We start from the raw sequence: 14,520 nt of genomic DNA, 5'->3' as shown, positions 1-14,520 counted from the left end.
ACAGGATTCCATATGAGTTCTATGTGAACGCATCAGAGCAATTCCTTGTTGAAGTGGCGCGAGTTTTTACAAACTTCTATGACAACAGCATTATTGATGAGTCGCTGATAAGATCTATAATTTACCCAATTCATAAAAAAGGAAATATAAATGATCCTTGTAATTATAGAGCTATATCGTTTATGAACACAGCTGCAAAAATTCTGATGGGCATCCTGAATTATAGGCTCACGTCATGGGTTGAAGAAAACCAAATAATGGAAGAATATCAGGCAGGGTTCCGGAAAAATTACTGCACAGCGGACAATGTGTACAACATAGTTGCAATAGTAAGTTTAAAATTAGCGGAAAAGAAGAAAGTCTATGCATTTTTTGTTGACTTCCGAGCAGCTTTCGACAAGGTCTGCAGAAAATCATTGATATACAAGCTTTATCTTAACCGAGTCTCATCCAAATTTATAAATATGATAGAAGCCATTTACCAAAACACAAAATGCACAATATGGAACGGAGAAGAACTCTCACAGGATTTCGAAACAGTGTCTGGTGTTAAACAAGGCTGCCTTCTTTCGCCACTTCTCTTTGCTTTATACCTAAATGACCTGCATGAACATCTAGAAGGAGGTATTGATGTAGAAGGAAAAAACGTTCGTGTATTAATGTACGCGGACGATATTGTAATATTGTCGGGTGACATAAATTCCCTTCAAAACATGATCATCAACCTGGAAGAATACTGCAAACTATGGAATATGGAACTAAATATGTCCAAGTCAAAGATAATGGTTTTCAGAAATGGAGGGCGATTGTCAGACAGGGAAAAATGGTTCTACAAAGGACAAGAGATTGAGATTGTCTCCGAATATACATACCTTGGAGTTGTACTGACCCCAAGACTAAGCTTTAAGCGACATGTCAGTAGTCGAATTACACAAGCAAAAGCGGCGATAAATTCTACGTGGAAAAACTTCCTTCAAAAAAATAATATAAACCTTGAAATGAAATGGAAACTTTTTCAAGCAGTTTGTCGGTCAATTCAAGGATATGCAGCCCAAGTTTGGGGATTTGGATGCTTTGACGAAGTGGACAAGCTACAAAGATACTTCCTGAAGCGAATCCTGAAGTTACCAGAAAGCACCCCAAATTATGCAATAGACATTGAAACGAACGTGGAAAGCGGCCATATGTATACCTTACAATTGCATCTTAACTATATATATAGCACGATGTTTAAATACGATAGTAATCGTTTACCAAATTTTCTAACCAAATTAATATTATCAAAAAATATATTTTGGGCAAAGTCAATTAACGATCAATTGGTGGAAATGGAGGAAACTCCAATTACCAACGACACACCGGAACACACCTGGCTATCAACCTTTATGCGCCTTACTTTAAAACTGAAGAAAGCAAGTAAACTCAGTAATATTGAAAGGGCAAGAGAAAGTGACACTAGGATATACAAATATCTAGATTATACACGCTGCCTATCGTACATGAATGGCTGCTATACTCAATCGGAGATAACATGGATTTTAAAAGCGAGATGCGATTTGATTTATTTAAACGGCAGTACAAACGGAGCTACTGAAGAAAACGCACTATGCACACTCTGCAATCTCCGGGAGCTGGAAAACCTAAATCACTTCCTTGGAAACTGTCCTATTCTGAGAGAAATCAGAGATCGAGTGTTTGGAAAACCATTCCTAACGCATACCGAAATTATTGAAATACTTGATGGAAACCAAATAGATGACTGGCCAAAACTTATCTCATACCTGAAGTCTGCGACTCAATATCGTAAACTTATAATAAATGAATATCGATAATATTATGAATTATGTAATGTTACTAGCACCGGCTCACGACAACATTGTCACAGCCGTAAAATCTTTTTTCAGACTAATATTCACAAAATTTAGAAATGTAAAATAATGTAAATTGTATTAAGCTCTCGAATTTATCTGAATAAAGATACCTTACTACTACTATTGAGAGCGTACAGCAAGCCGATTATGGGATTAAGTCTAAGCCATAGTGTACACTGATAGAAAAATGACGGTATTTTGCCAATGCCGCCTAGTATTATTATGTTCACGTCATTGGAAAAGATTTTTAATACCATTTGATATCAATTCAATACCAGACAAAAGAGGCTATTAAGAATTGACGGCATCACATTTATATTCTTGTCATCGCGACAGAAGTTTTGAGCTTTGTACTTTAAATATTGTCTCCATTATGAAATATTTGTTTAATAAATAAATTAAATGTTTTAATACAATTTGAGTGTGTTAACACCTGCGCTAATACTCGAAAGCGGTGAAAATGGAGATAGTATAAATTCTAAGCACATTCTGCCTCAACGATGATGTCTTGGTGTATATGAATCAATTGCAGAATACATTGAATCAAGCATGTTCAGGGTGTTACATTACTTTTTGTAATTATTAACATAAATAATCAAAATCAAATTAGATTAAAATCATTTTCAATGATTTTTTTGGTTTATAGCGGGTGAAATATCAATAACGGTTTTGTACTAAAAACAAAAACGGTCTGGTGCTGAAACGATAATAAGTTTAGTACCAAACGGTACTAATCATTTTATGCTTCATCCATACCATCCCGTATTGTTTTTGTACCATACGGTGTTACTTTACTATCAATACCGTATGGAACTGAAATGAGCACGTTTGGTAACAAATTTTCTCTGGGTGTAATGTTGGACACATGTGTTAGTGTGCGTTATATTTCCAAGCACATGGGCTTGTGTTCTTGTGCACTTGCACAAATATGTGCAACTTTGTATATGTATTTGCCCGCCACTACCATAGTGGCATGTGGCTGATTAATATCCACACCTTCTTTGCAACCTTTCCTGACCCTGGAGAGAATTTAATTGAAGTTACTAAAAAAGTTTTTGTTAAAGTGGTTTTTTGTTATACCATTAATAATAATTTAAACACAATTGCTGCGTTTTATTTACCAGTCTTGCGAATTCGCTAGTTTCTGGATAAATAAAAGGCTCTTCCCAATAAATATTTTGTACTATAACGTTGGCAGCACTGACAACACATCTGAATTAATAAAATTATGTCATTTTAATTTTAAATAAATGTTTCTCGGAATTCATAAATGTGATTTTATTAAAATCCTAAGCAATTTTGACATTTCAATACCTCTATTCAATGTTGCGTTCTTCCTCTTTTAGTTTTATCATTCAAATTGAATGATTATACCATATCTATTAATAAACGGCGATAAGATTAGCCGCATAGCTAAACTGGATATCATTTTTCTCCGTACAAACTAAGCGAGAAAATTCGCTTAATGGATAAATAAAACACCCCTAACACTTTATGTGATTTGTAATGTGAAATTATTCTCTCATTTAAAATATATATATATATGTACCTCCTAAAAAAATCGTCAAATCATAAAGCGATTCAGCGTCAAAAGGGAATATTTTGACAAAAAATTGGCAAAATGATGTAAACCCTTTACGTCCGGAAGCGCTGAGTACACTACATACTCATATAAACTAGTCAGTCGAATAAAATGTTTTTGAAAAGGACTCGAACGTGTAAATACTCCCTAAACCTTTTTCATATCGAGTTGTCAGGCGTGTTACGGTTTTTATTTATTTGACGTCTGTCAAAAATACATTGCACGTGGTAGCCGCAAATATACCAAGCCAAGTTTAGTGAATCTACAACATAGATACAATTTGGAAATGGAAACCAATAGGTTTCCACTGTTACAACGATTAAATGGTAAATATTTAATAATTAGGAAGAAGGACTTTTTGTAACAAAAGATGTGATGATACTCAAAAGGTTTCGCAATTGTCAGAAAATTATTCCCAATGAAGATAAACCTTGGCTGTCTGAGAAATTTACATTTAATATAAATATGGCTATACTCATCCGAAGCGGTTTAAACTAAAAAAGTTCTTTTACTATTTCAGATATATTGAAAGTGTATTCACGTATCTTGGAAGAAAACTGTCATTGACAATGGGTATAAAATATGTACCGGTTTATTGAGGTTAGTATCAAAATGCTTGATTTCATACAATACTGCCTAAGCATGATGCATTTTATTAAGGTTTCGCATTTGTCTGAATAATATTCCCAATGACGATAAACCTTGGCTGTCTGAAAATTATGTATGAAACAGCTTGGAATATTCTCTTATTTTAGCAGCTGTATTAATTTTTTTATAATTCTAATTTTAGAGAAATGGCGGCTTTGTTGATATGAAAATGTTTACAATTTTGGAAGTCTGGTCTGATCGAAGGCAAACTTTGGATTTAAGGAAATTTCCCATTTAAGGAGACTTCTGTCACGTCATGAGGCTGTCCTATACAAGATTTTAGCTCAATGAAAAGGTTATGTGAGATTGGCGAACCGCAGAGCGACCTACATGAAGTACTCATAGTACTCACTCAGTATTCAGCTAAATATGTTGATGTATTAGCCAGGATTCGACCGCGGGAGTTCTACGTTATATGCGGACATTCTAAACTATTAAACACATTGGCTCACGTACTGCTTTATCTGCCCAAGCAATCAGGGTTTCCCCTGATTATATATGACCTTCTGTAATTGTAAGCATGAAGCAAAGGTGAAGAATGAGCGAAAAAGCCCAAATATGGTGTTGAGGAGATCACATTTCTTTCCACAATTTGTGCTAACATCGGTGGAATAATCTGATCTGACAACCAAAGGGGTGTACCAAATTCAAGATGCCAATTACTGTTACTGCTAGAGGCTCAAAGGCGACAATGCTACATGTGTCGCAGCAAAAAAAAATTTTAATCATAAACTGTTAAAAATAAATTGTAATAATATGAAACATATTTGTATTCACTGCATTTTTGTTTTCCAAGCTTTATTAAAATTAAGACCCTGAAGGGGAAATGTATGTATCTATATGGCAGCGATATCCAAATATTTTTCGATCTGGGCCATATTCAATACGGATATCCATGAACCTAATACAGTAGAGCAGTGTGCGTGACACTTAAGCGCCAACTCTGAAACTTGTACACATCGTGTGATACACATACACAGCAAAAGAGAGTAAAGCCTGTGCTATCTCTCCTGCAAATTTTTACTGGTAAAGTGCGCGAATATTATTATACGCGAATTGATCGATCAAAAAATCAGGCCCCACGCTGATGACAAATGTTTTACGTAGGGTAAATATATCACAGATCTTGCCAGTTTTTTCATAACAAGGATTGGAGACAACTCTAAAGTCCACCTTGATTGTCGTAGATCTCACAACGAGAAAGCTGCCCCTTTTCAAATTTATATTTTCTGGGTCCCGGGATCAGCGTTACCTTTGAAATTTTCGAAAAAGGTCACAAAGTGTCATTCATTAAAATAAGTGGCATAACTTATTTAAAAGGGTGGCGCAGCAATGACACTATATATAGAGAAGGCAAACTCCTCACATTTCAAAGAGTGCTATTCGATTCAATTTTAATCGGACAACTCCATCACGAGAAGTTTTACACGTCAAATGTCGCCAGGGGGTTTAAGAAGTCAACGAAAGATAAGTTTCTAAGAGAACTTATTCTAAAAATCAAATAGAATTATATGAAATATCGAAGTCGTTTTAGCTCATGTTGCCTCTCATGTTTAAACAATTATTTGCTTTTGCACATACTTTGGATAACAAAAGACGAATAAAAATGGCCGGGTAACATATTTAGGCATGTTTTGGTAATATTTTTAATATATTTAACACTTATTTCATATTTTTTAACTTATTTAATAAAAATAAACTATGTATTGTATTCAGTATGTTTCATATTGTACACATAAACAAAGCCTACAGTTGATTTGTTTTGATACTTTGCATGCGTGCGAAATTTAAACACCGCAGTAGAACGGTATTCAAACTTTGCATTGATATAGAAAAAGATGGTATAGAATGTTTTCTTCCTAGTCAGAATGGGGTCCAAGTAGCAGTGACCCGACTGAAAAACAACAAGGCAGCAGAAGCCGACAGTTACCCGCTGAACTACAATATTTAAGACCGAAGGCGAAACGCTCATAAGGCGTTTCCTTTCCCGTACACAAGAAAGGAGACAAGGCGGAATGTGCCAACTACAGAGGAATAAGTCTCCTCCCCATCGCATACAAGATACTCTCGTGCGCACTGTGTAAAACCTAAAGTCAATGAGTAAATTAGGCACTATCAATGCGGCTTTATATGCTAGACCAGTTATTCACACCGAGAAGGTCAAATCAACACCTGCCATCTCTTAGTTGATTACAAAGCTGCTTTCGGCACCCCTATACGTTTAAAGTTATTTCAAGCCATGTCTGAGTTTGGTATCACCGCAAAATTAATAAGACTATGCAGGATGACACTTGCTGATACACGTTCCTCAGTAAGAATAGGAAAGCATCTCTCCGAACCATTTAATAACAAATTAGGTTTCAGACAAGGAGGCAGCCTATCGTGTGATCTCTTGTGTGATATCTTGCTGGAGAATATTATAAGAGATACAGATGTGAACAGAAATTGCACACTACACACAAGACAACAAATGCTACTCGCCTATGCCGACGATCACCGGAAGAAACAATCGCAGTCTTTGGAGGTGACAGGCAGTAAATGGAGATAAGACAAAGTGGATGATATCAACTCCTGTAATCGCGATCAGATAAAGAAAATGGAGAAAGTTGGAAGCTAAAACTTTGAGGCAGTCAGCAATTTTATCTACCTCGGCACCGCCGTAACCGAAACCAATGACACCAGTTTTGAAAAAAAGCGAAGAATAATACTGGCAAACAGATGCTACTTTGAATTAAGTGTCTTAAGTAATTAAGACACTGATACTGCCCGTGTTCTGAGGTATGGCCACTTCTCAAAGCAGACGAGGCAGTGCTTGTGGCGTTTGAGAAAAAAGATTATCCTTAAAATATATGGACCAGTTTATGTGAATGGAGAATATAGGCGTCGTATGAACCACGAGCTGTATGAACTGTATAACGACGATAGCATAGTTACAAGTATCAAAAGATAACGGCTGCGTTGGATAGGTCATGTTGTCAGAATGGATGAAGAAGCTTCAGCGAAAAAGTCTTTTGAAGGCAAACACGGTGGTACAAGCAACCCGATGGAATGATCAAGTGGTGGTAGACACCTAAACTTGGTGTCAAAGATTGTAGAATGAGCGCAGAAGATCGAAGTGGCTGAAATGCTATTCTACGTTAAAGTTAAGTAAGTAGAATGGTATACAAACTTTGCATAGATACGTTTTGAAAGTCAGCCAAGTTCGAAAACAATCCAGTGCAGCCGATTGTACGTACCAGATTGACCCGATGGAGTTCTTCAATAACAAGGGATCCCCCTCAGTGAACAACACACTAACAACAGAAGATCGAAGAAATATATTCATATTCAACGGAATGGCGAAGAGAGAATACCTCTTATCTTCCGGTGGTGGGAATCAAATGTTGCAATTGAAAATATTGCTTTGAACATTCAAGATTTAGCACAATAAAAACGACTCCTTTTTTAAAGCGCAGCCCAGAGGCGAGGCTTTTCGTAGAGTAGCTTCAGCTATATAAATAAAACTTCTATTTAGAGAGGGGAATGCCTCTGAATAATATTTGAGATGCTTTCGGCAGGATTTCAACCCAGTCGTTCAGTGTCATAGTCAGACATGCTAAAAAATGTGGCACCGTTTTAAAGTGAAAACAGATAATTAAAAAACACTTTTAGAAAGTGGCTAAAAAGAGCGGAAAAGTAGGCCAAAAATCAAAAAAAGTATGGTATTTAGTAGATTAGGTTGAAAAGAGGGAGCGGATATTAATCCACCCCATGTCACTATGGCGTGAGGTCCGATCTGTTTGGTGTTTATTGATGTCACGAGAAGCTTAGCTTAGCGAGTAGCTGCAACGGCAGTCGTGGACAATCGGCGGTATCGAGCGGAGTCTCAGTGAGAAGTCGGACGGCACCGGTTTTTGAACAAATATAGAGGCCTATGGTGCTCGATATGACAAGGCGAGTTAATGGTGCCTTTAAATAACCAATTACCACCCTGTTCCCGCGGCGATCGGTTCCTTGGACCGGAACGAACTTGCCCACCTACAGCAGCTTGACGAAGATCGCCACCTCCACATGAAAATGCGGGTACAACAACAACAACCTACGCCAGTAATCGACTTGTTGTGCGCTCTAAATACTAAAAACTTCGAAGAAGAAAGTCAGGAATTCCGTGCTACTTACAAAATCGTGCAACCAGTCGTCAGACTAACAGATAAGAAAAGACGGATAAACCAGAGGGATGCGCAGTTCGTCCCCAGGTGTAGGTTTTATTTCCGATTCAGACAGCGACAGTGTCAATGAAACAGCTGAATCGAGAGATGAGGACAGCGGGATGATGGCAGAAGTGACCGAGGGCTAAACTCACAAGAAAACCGTGAAAGTAATCCGGGGTACGACGAAGGAGACAGAGAAGTATGCAAGGGCAACGCAATCGGGCGAAAGTGCAGAACACAGCTAAGATGTTGGAGAAGAAAAAGAGCTCCGCGCTTTCAAGTACAACCGCAATGAAGACTCCAGACAGTGCTCTGAGGAGGGAGACAAAGTCGTAAAATGAACGAAGGAACCCGCACGGCCCCTAAGTTTTCATGGAGAAGTGTAACTTCCAAAAGGATGCCACAGCCATCAAGGAAGCGAACGATGATGATGAGGACGGTGAAGAGCTGTCATCTTACGCCAGTGTGGCAAGGAAGCACAACTGAGATGCGATGACTTATGCAGTCATCGATATCGGCAGCGCATCCGGTAGGATTCCACCAGATCATCGATCCCAAGCGCATCATATTGTAAACGAACGAGGTTTCGAACATGTGTTGAACTCTGAAGGGGGTTCACCCATATAGAGTATGAGCTTCGAGTACAGAGGGTACATCTTCAAAAATCTCGTTGGAAGTATCCACACACCCTGGGGTGCAAAGCTCGTCCTTGTCAGAAAGATGCACATTCCCCAGCTCACAAAGGTAACGATTTTCATCAAGGGCGAGGGCGACAAATTCGGGACGGAACGCATGATGGAAGTCTTAAACAAGTAAAACCAGGATTTTGTCGTGGAGAAATAGTGGTCTTCCACAAGGAGGAGAAGGGAGAAGGAACTCCCGTTGTGGTGGGAATTGACCAAGTCTCCTTGACAAGTTTGGCTAAGACTGAAGTTTGACGTACTACGGAACTAAGGTCCTCTTTTTCAGGAGTGGGAAAGCTAGGAAAGGCAAATATCCTCATATAGAGCTAACAAACAGTGCAGTGGCAGGACACTCAATACCGCCTTACAAACGGGGGCCGGCGACGAGACAATAACCGACTCTCTCAATATTGGGAAGACAATGATAAGCAAAGATCCTGATACTAAAACATCAGACCTTTAGACAAAGCAGCGTATCATGTAGACCATTACAACTTTCATGACCACGATGTAGAAGCAAAGCTCTATACTATCCGGTAAATTATTCAGCTACCTAAAATCTATGACAAGGGAAAACGCCAACATTCAGAATGTGTGCCCCGCATGCAACCTGAGACAACACACAATTAAACTATTTATCTTTCCACCAGACTACTTTGGAAGAATCTCATTTCAGCCAACGTTGGATCGGTCATGTTGTCAGAATGGATGAAGAAGCTTCAGCGAAGAAGTCTTTTGAAGGCAAACACGGTGGTACAAGCAACCCGATGGAATGATCAAGTGGTGGTAGACACCTAAACTTGGTGTCAAAGATTGTAGAATGAGCGCAGAAGATCGAAGCGGCTGAAATGCTATTCTACGTTAAAGTTAAGTAAGTAGAATGGTATACAAACTTTGCATAGATACATTTTGAAAGTCAGCCAAGTTCGAAGACAATACAGTGCAGCCGATTGTACGTACCAGATTGACCCGATGGAGTTCTTCAATAACAAGGGATGCCCCCTCAGTGAACAACACACTAACAACAGAAGATCGAAGAAATATATTCATATTCAACGGAATGGCGAAGAGAGAACAACTCCTATCTTCCGGTGGTGGGAATCAAATGTTGCAATTGAAAATATTGCTTTGAACATTCAAGATTTAGCACAATAAAAACGACTCCTTTTTTAAAGCGCAGCCCAGAGGCGAGGCTTTTCGTAGAGTAGCTTCAGCTATATAAATAAAACTTCTATTTAGAGAGGGGAATGCCTCTGAATAATATTTGAGATGCTTTCGGCAGGATTTCAACCCAGTCGTTCAGTGTCATAGTCAGACATGCTAAAAAATGTGGCACCGTTTTAAAGTGAAAACAGATAATTAAAAAACACTTTTAGAAAGTGGCTAAAAAGAGCGGAAAAGTAGGCCAAAAATCAAAAAAAGTATGGTATTTAGTAGATTAGGTTGAAAAGAGGGAGCGGATATTAATCCACCCCATGCCACTATGGCGTGAGGTCCGATCTGTTGGGTGTTTATTGATGTCACGAGAAGCTTAGCTTAGCGAGTAGCTGCAACGGCAGTCGCGGACAATCGGCGGTATCGAGCGGAGTCTCAGTGAGAGGTCGGACGGCACCGGTTTTTGAACAAATATAGAGGCCTATGGTGCTCGATATGACAAGGCGAGTTAATGGTGCCTTTAAATAACCAATTACCACCCTGTTCCCGCGGCGATCGGTTCCTTGGACCGGAACGAACTTGCCCACCTACAGCAGCTTGACGAAGATCGCCACCTCCACATGAAAATGCGGGTACAACAACAACCTACGCCAGTAATCGACTTGTTGTGCGCTCTAAATACTAAAAACTTCGAAGAAGAAAGTCAGGAATTCCGTGCTACTTACAAAATCGTGCAACCAGTCGTCAGACTAACCGATAAGAAAAGACGGATAAACCAGAGGGATGCGCAGTTCGTCCCCAGGTGTAGGTTTTATTTCCGATTCAGACAGCGACAGTGTCAATGAAACAGCTGAATCGAGAGATGAGGACAGCGGGATGATGGCAGAAGTGACCGAGGGCTAAACTCACAAGAAAACCGTGAAAGTAATCCGGGGTACGACGAAGGAGACAGAGAAGTATGCAAGGGCAACGCAATCGGGCGAAAGTGCAGAACACAGCTAAGATGTTGGAGAAGAAAAAGAGCTCCGCGCTTTCAAGTACAACCGCAATGAAGACTCCAGACAGTGCTCTGAGGAGGGAGACAAAGTCGTAAAATGAACGAAGGAACCCGCACGGCCCCTAAGTTTTCATGGAGAAGTGTAACTTCCAAAAGGATGCCACAGCCATCAAGGAAGCGAACGATGATGATGAGGACGGTGAAGAGCTGTCATCTTACGCCAGTGTGGCAAGGAAGCACAACTGAGATGAGATGACTTATGCAGTCATCGATATCGGCAGCGCATCCGGTAGGATTCCACCAGATCATCGATCCCAAGCGCATCATCTTGTAAACGAACGAGGTTTCGAACATGTGTTGAACTCTGAAGGGGGTTCACCCATATAGAGTATGAGCTTCGAGTACAGAGGGTACATCTTCAAAAATCTCGTTGGAAATATCCACACACCCTGGGGTGCAAAGCTCGTCCTTGTCAGAAAGATGCACATTCCCCAGCTCACAAAGGTAACGATTTTCATCAAGGGCGAGGGCGACAAATTCGAGACGGAACGCATGATGGAAGTCTTAAACAAGTAAAACCAAGATTTTGTCGTGGAGAAATAGTGGTCTTCCAAAGGGAGGAGAAGGGAGAAGGAACTCCCGTTGTGGTGGGAATTGACCAAGTCTCCTTGACAAGTTTGGCTAAGACTGAAGTTTGACGTACTACGGAACTAAGGTCCTCTTTTTCAAGACTGGGAAAGCTAGGAAAGGCAAATATCCTCATATAGAGCTAACAAACAGTGCAGTGGCAGGACACTCAATACCGCCTTACAAACGGGGGCCGGCGACGAGACAATAACCGACTCTCTCAATATTGGGAAGACAATGATAAGCAAAGATCCTGATACTAAAACATCAGACCTTTAGACAAAGCAGCGTATCATGTAGACCATTGCAACTTTTATGACCACGATGTAGAAGCAAAGCTCTATACTACTCACTTAAATTGTTCTGTCCAAGAACAATCCGGTAAATTATTCAGCTACCTAAAATCTATGACAAGGGAAAACGCCAACATTCAGAATGTGTGCCCCGCATGCAACCAGAGACAACACACAATTAAACTATTTATCTGTCCACCAGACTACTTTGGAAGAATCTCATTTCAGCCAACGATTGTTGAATGAAGAGGGAAAGTTGTTATCACAACACAGAACTTTCGTGACAAGCTGTTCGCCACAATTGTGCACTATTAAAATACAAAAAGCAAAACAAACATTACAAAAACAAATCTAAACATATATGTAAACAATTATAACAACCTTTACAACTTATTTTTGCTTATTTTTCCATATTATGTTCTTTTTCCGAAAAATAGCAGTCAAATGTTTAGCCAAAATAAAACAGCTGTTTTCGAAAATTCGAATTTCCCTCTTCCAAATTTTTCCTCTCCCTATTCAATCAGAATAGGAGGATTTTTTTCGAGGGATAAGTTAATTCCCTCGGAATAAACTCCCAGGGAGCTTTCAGAATTTGGCTGTAATTATTTGTTACTATTTTTCTAAAAAATATATTTAGTAATCAGTTTTAACTCTCAAAACAGAAGTAATATTCCCTTTTCTTTCAAATTATTACATACACAAAAAAGGTTAAGTAAAGTTCTTTTGCACTCACCTCCTCCTGCTGCGTCCACCATGTCGATGACAATCCCGGGCATAATGACCACGATCACCACAATCATAGCATTTACTATCTCCTCCACCAGCTCCACTGCTGCCAACGCCCCCACCGCCATTTCGACTTCCACCGCCAATACCACGACCGCCACCTCCTCCCCCGCCACCATAGCGTTCAGTTGCACCACCCCCTCTGCGTTCACCACCACTGCGTCCTGGCTTGGTACTTTTGCCTGTTGATAATTCCACTCGAGCTCTACGGCCACAAATTGTTCGACCATCTAAACCTCTAACAGCATCTGCTGCGTCACGAGCATCTTCAAATTCAACAAAGGCAAAACCTGGAGGTGAACGTGCTATCCATACACTGCGTAAAGGTCCATAAGCACCGAATGCATATTCCAATTCATTTTTTCGAGCACTGTTGCCTAAATCACCGACATACACCTTTCGGTCAGTGGGGTAGCGAGACATTTTCTTCGACTGGAATAAAAAAAAGAGAAAAAAAAGATTTATACATTTGTTGAAAGAATTAAAACAATCGTGACGGATTGCTATGCGCTAGACCAATTACATAAGAAAACATTTCAGACGTTATTATCCCCTCACTTATATAGGCGAAAAATGTGAGGCTCTTTGGAGTAAACAATGAAAAGAATGAAAAAATGGTCTTCAGTCGTTCACAACATTATTCAGAGGAATCCCTGAATGGTTCATTCTAAAGACCTTCGAACCGGTTACAATTGATATGGGATGAGTGAATGGGACGATGTTGGTCTTGTAGCCACATTGCATGTGAAGGTAGCGTCACGCACCTATAGGTGAGCAAGCTCGTTCTGGCCCATATGACCGATCGTCGCGGGAATAGAGCCATTGGTTATTTAAAGGCGCCATTAACTCGCTTTGTCATATCGAGCATAATAGGCCTCTGAATTTGTCCAAAAGCCGGTGCCGCCCGACCTCTCACTGAGATTCTCCGCTCGATACCGAGCATTCCACTTTCCGCAGCCTGTGGACACGCCCGGTAGCTCGCAGCTAAGTTTCTCGTGGCAGCAATGAACACTACACAGAACAAACATCAATGTTCCAGCCTTTGTGGTGCTCACAGCTATGCCATGATGATAATGTTAGGTCACAGTAGCAGTCTGAACAAACTCACGACATATTTTGCCCATTGTGATACGGCGGTAGCGTCAAACAAAGGCTCTTATGGGAATTGAAACCATGACCACCTCACTGGTTGTTGTTGTAGCAGTGTGTTGAATACTTAGACGGCAGCCCTCGCCGATGAACAGATCCATCGGGTCAACCCGTTACCTACAACCAGCTGCTCTCAGTGGCAGTACGCTATCGCTTCTACCTCAGCTACCGGTGAGTTTTATCCGCTCAGTAACGGTGACATCTTTGAAACCTTTATCCATATTTTACCTACCCATTGGAAGCCACCGTGGCACAGAGGTTAGTACGTCCGTTTATGATGCCAAATGCCTGGGTTCAAATCACGGCGTGAACATCAGAAACATTTTCAGCGGTTTATATCCCCTTACTAATGCTGGCGACATTTAGAGGCACTTTGATATTACCCCATTAGGTTTGGTACTCTATACGGCTTTCCAGGTGAACAACTGTTAAACTTCATATAAAAAAAAAAAATTAAAATGCTTTTTTAGGCCAATAACTTAGAAGGGTCAATAAGGCACAATTACAATTAATCCTGTTGTAATATGATGGCAGTATTG

General features: G+C 39.9%; 1 protein-coding gene and 1 long non-coding RNA gene across 2 annotated transcripts in view; one reads left to right on the top strand and one right to left on the bottom strand.

The window, feature by feature from the left end:
- LOC106083535 (probable splicing factor, arginine/serine-rich 6) overlaps positions 1–14,520 on the bottom strand; it is a 33,374-nt gene that overhangs the window by 15,713 nt on the left and 3,141 nt on the right. Inside the window, exon 2 of the mRNA XM_013246624.2 lies at positions 12,780–13,264. Coding sequence (XP_013102078.1) covers positions 12,780–13,264 — 485 coding nt within the window. The remainder of the gene's footprint in view (positions 1–12,779; positions 13,265–14,520) is intronic.
- Positions 3,666–4,867, top strand: LOC106083536 (uncharacterized). The gene is made up of 3 exons (XR_001220678.1): positions 3,666–3,779; positions 3,974–4,053; positions 4,244–4,867. It is a non-coding gene; the product is annotated as an uncharacterized LOC106083536 (long non-coding RNA).

The sequence above is a fragment of the Stomoxys calcitrans genome, chromosome 3 (assembly GCF_963082655.1).
Source record: "Stomoxys calcitrans chromosome 3, idStoCalc2.1, whole genome shotgun sequence".
NCBI lineage: Eukaryota > Metazoa > Arthropoda > Insecta > Diptera > Muscidae > Stomoxys > Stomoxys calcitrans.
The sequence above is the reverse complement of the archived record's forward strand: the minus strand, read 5'-3'. Positions and strand labels throughout refer to the sequence as shown.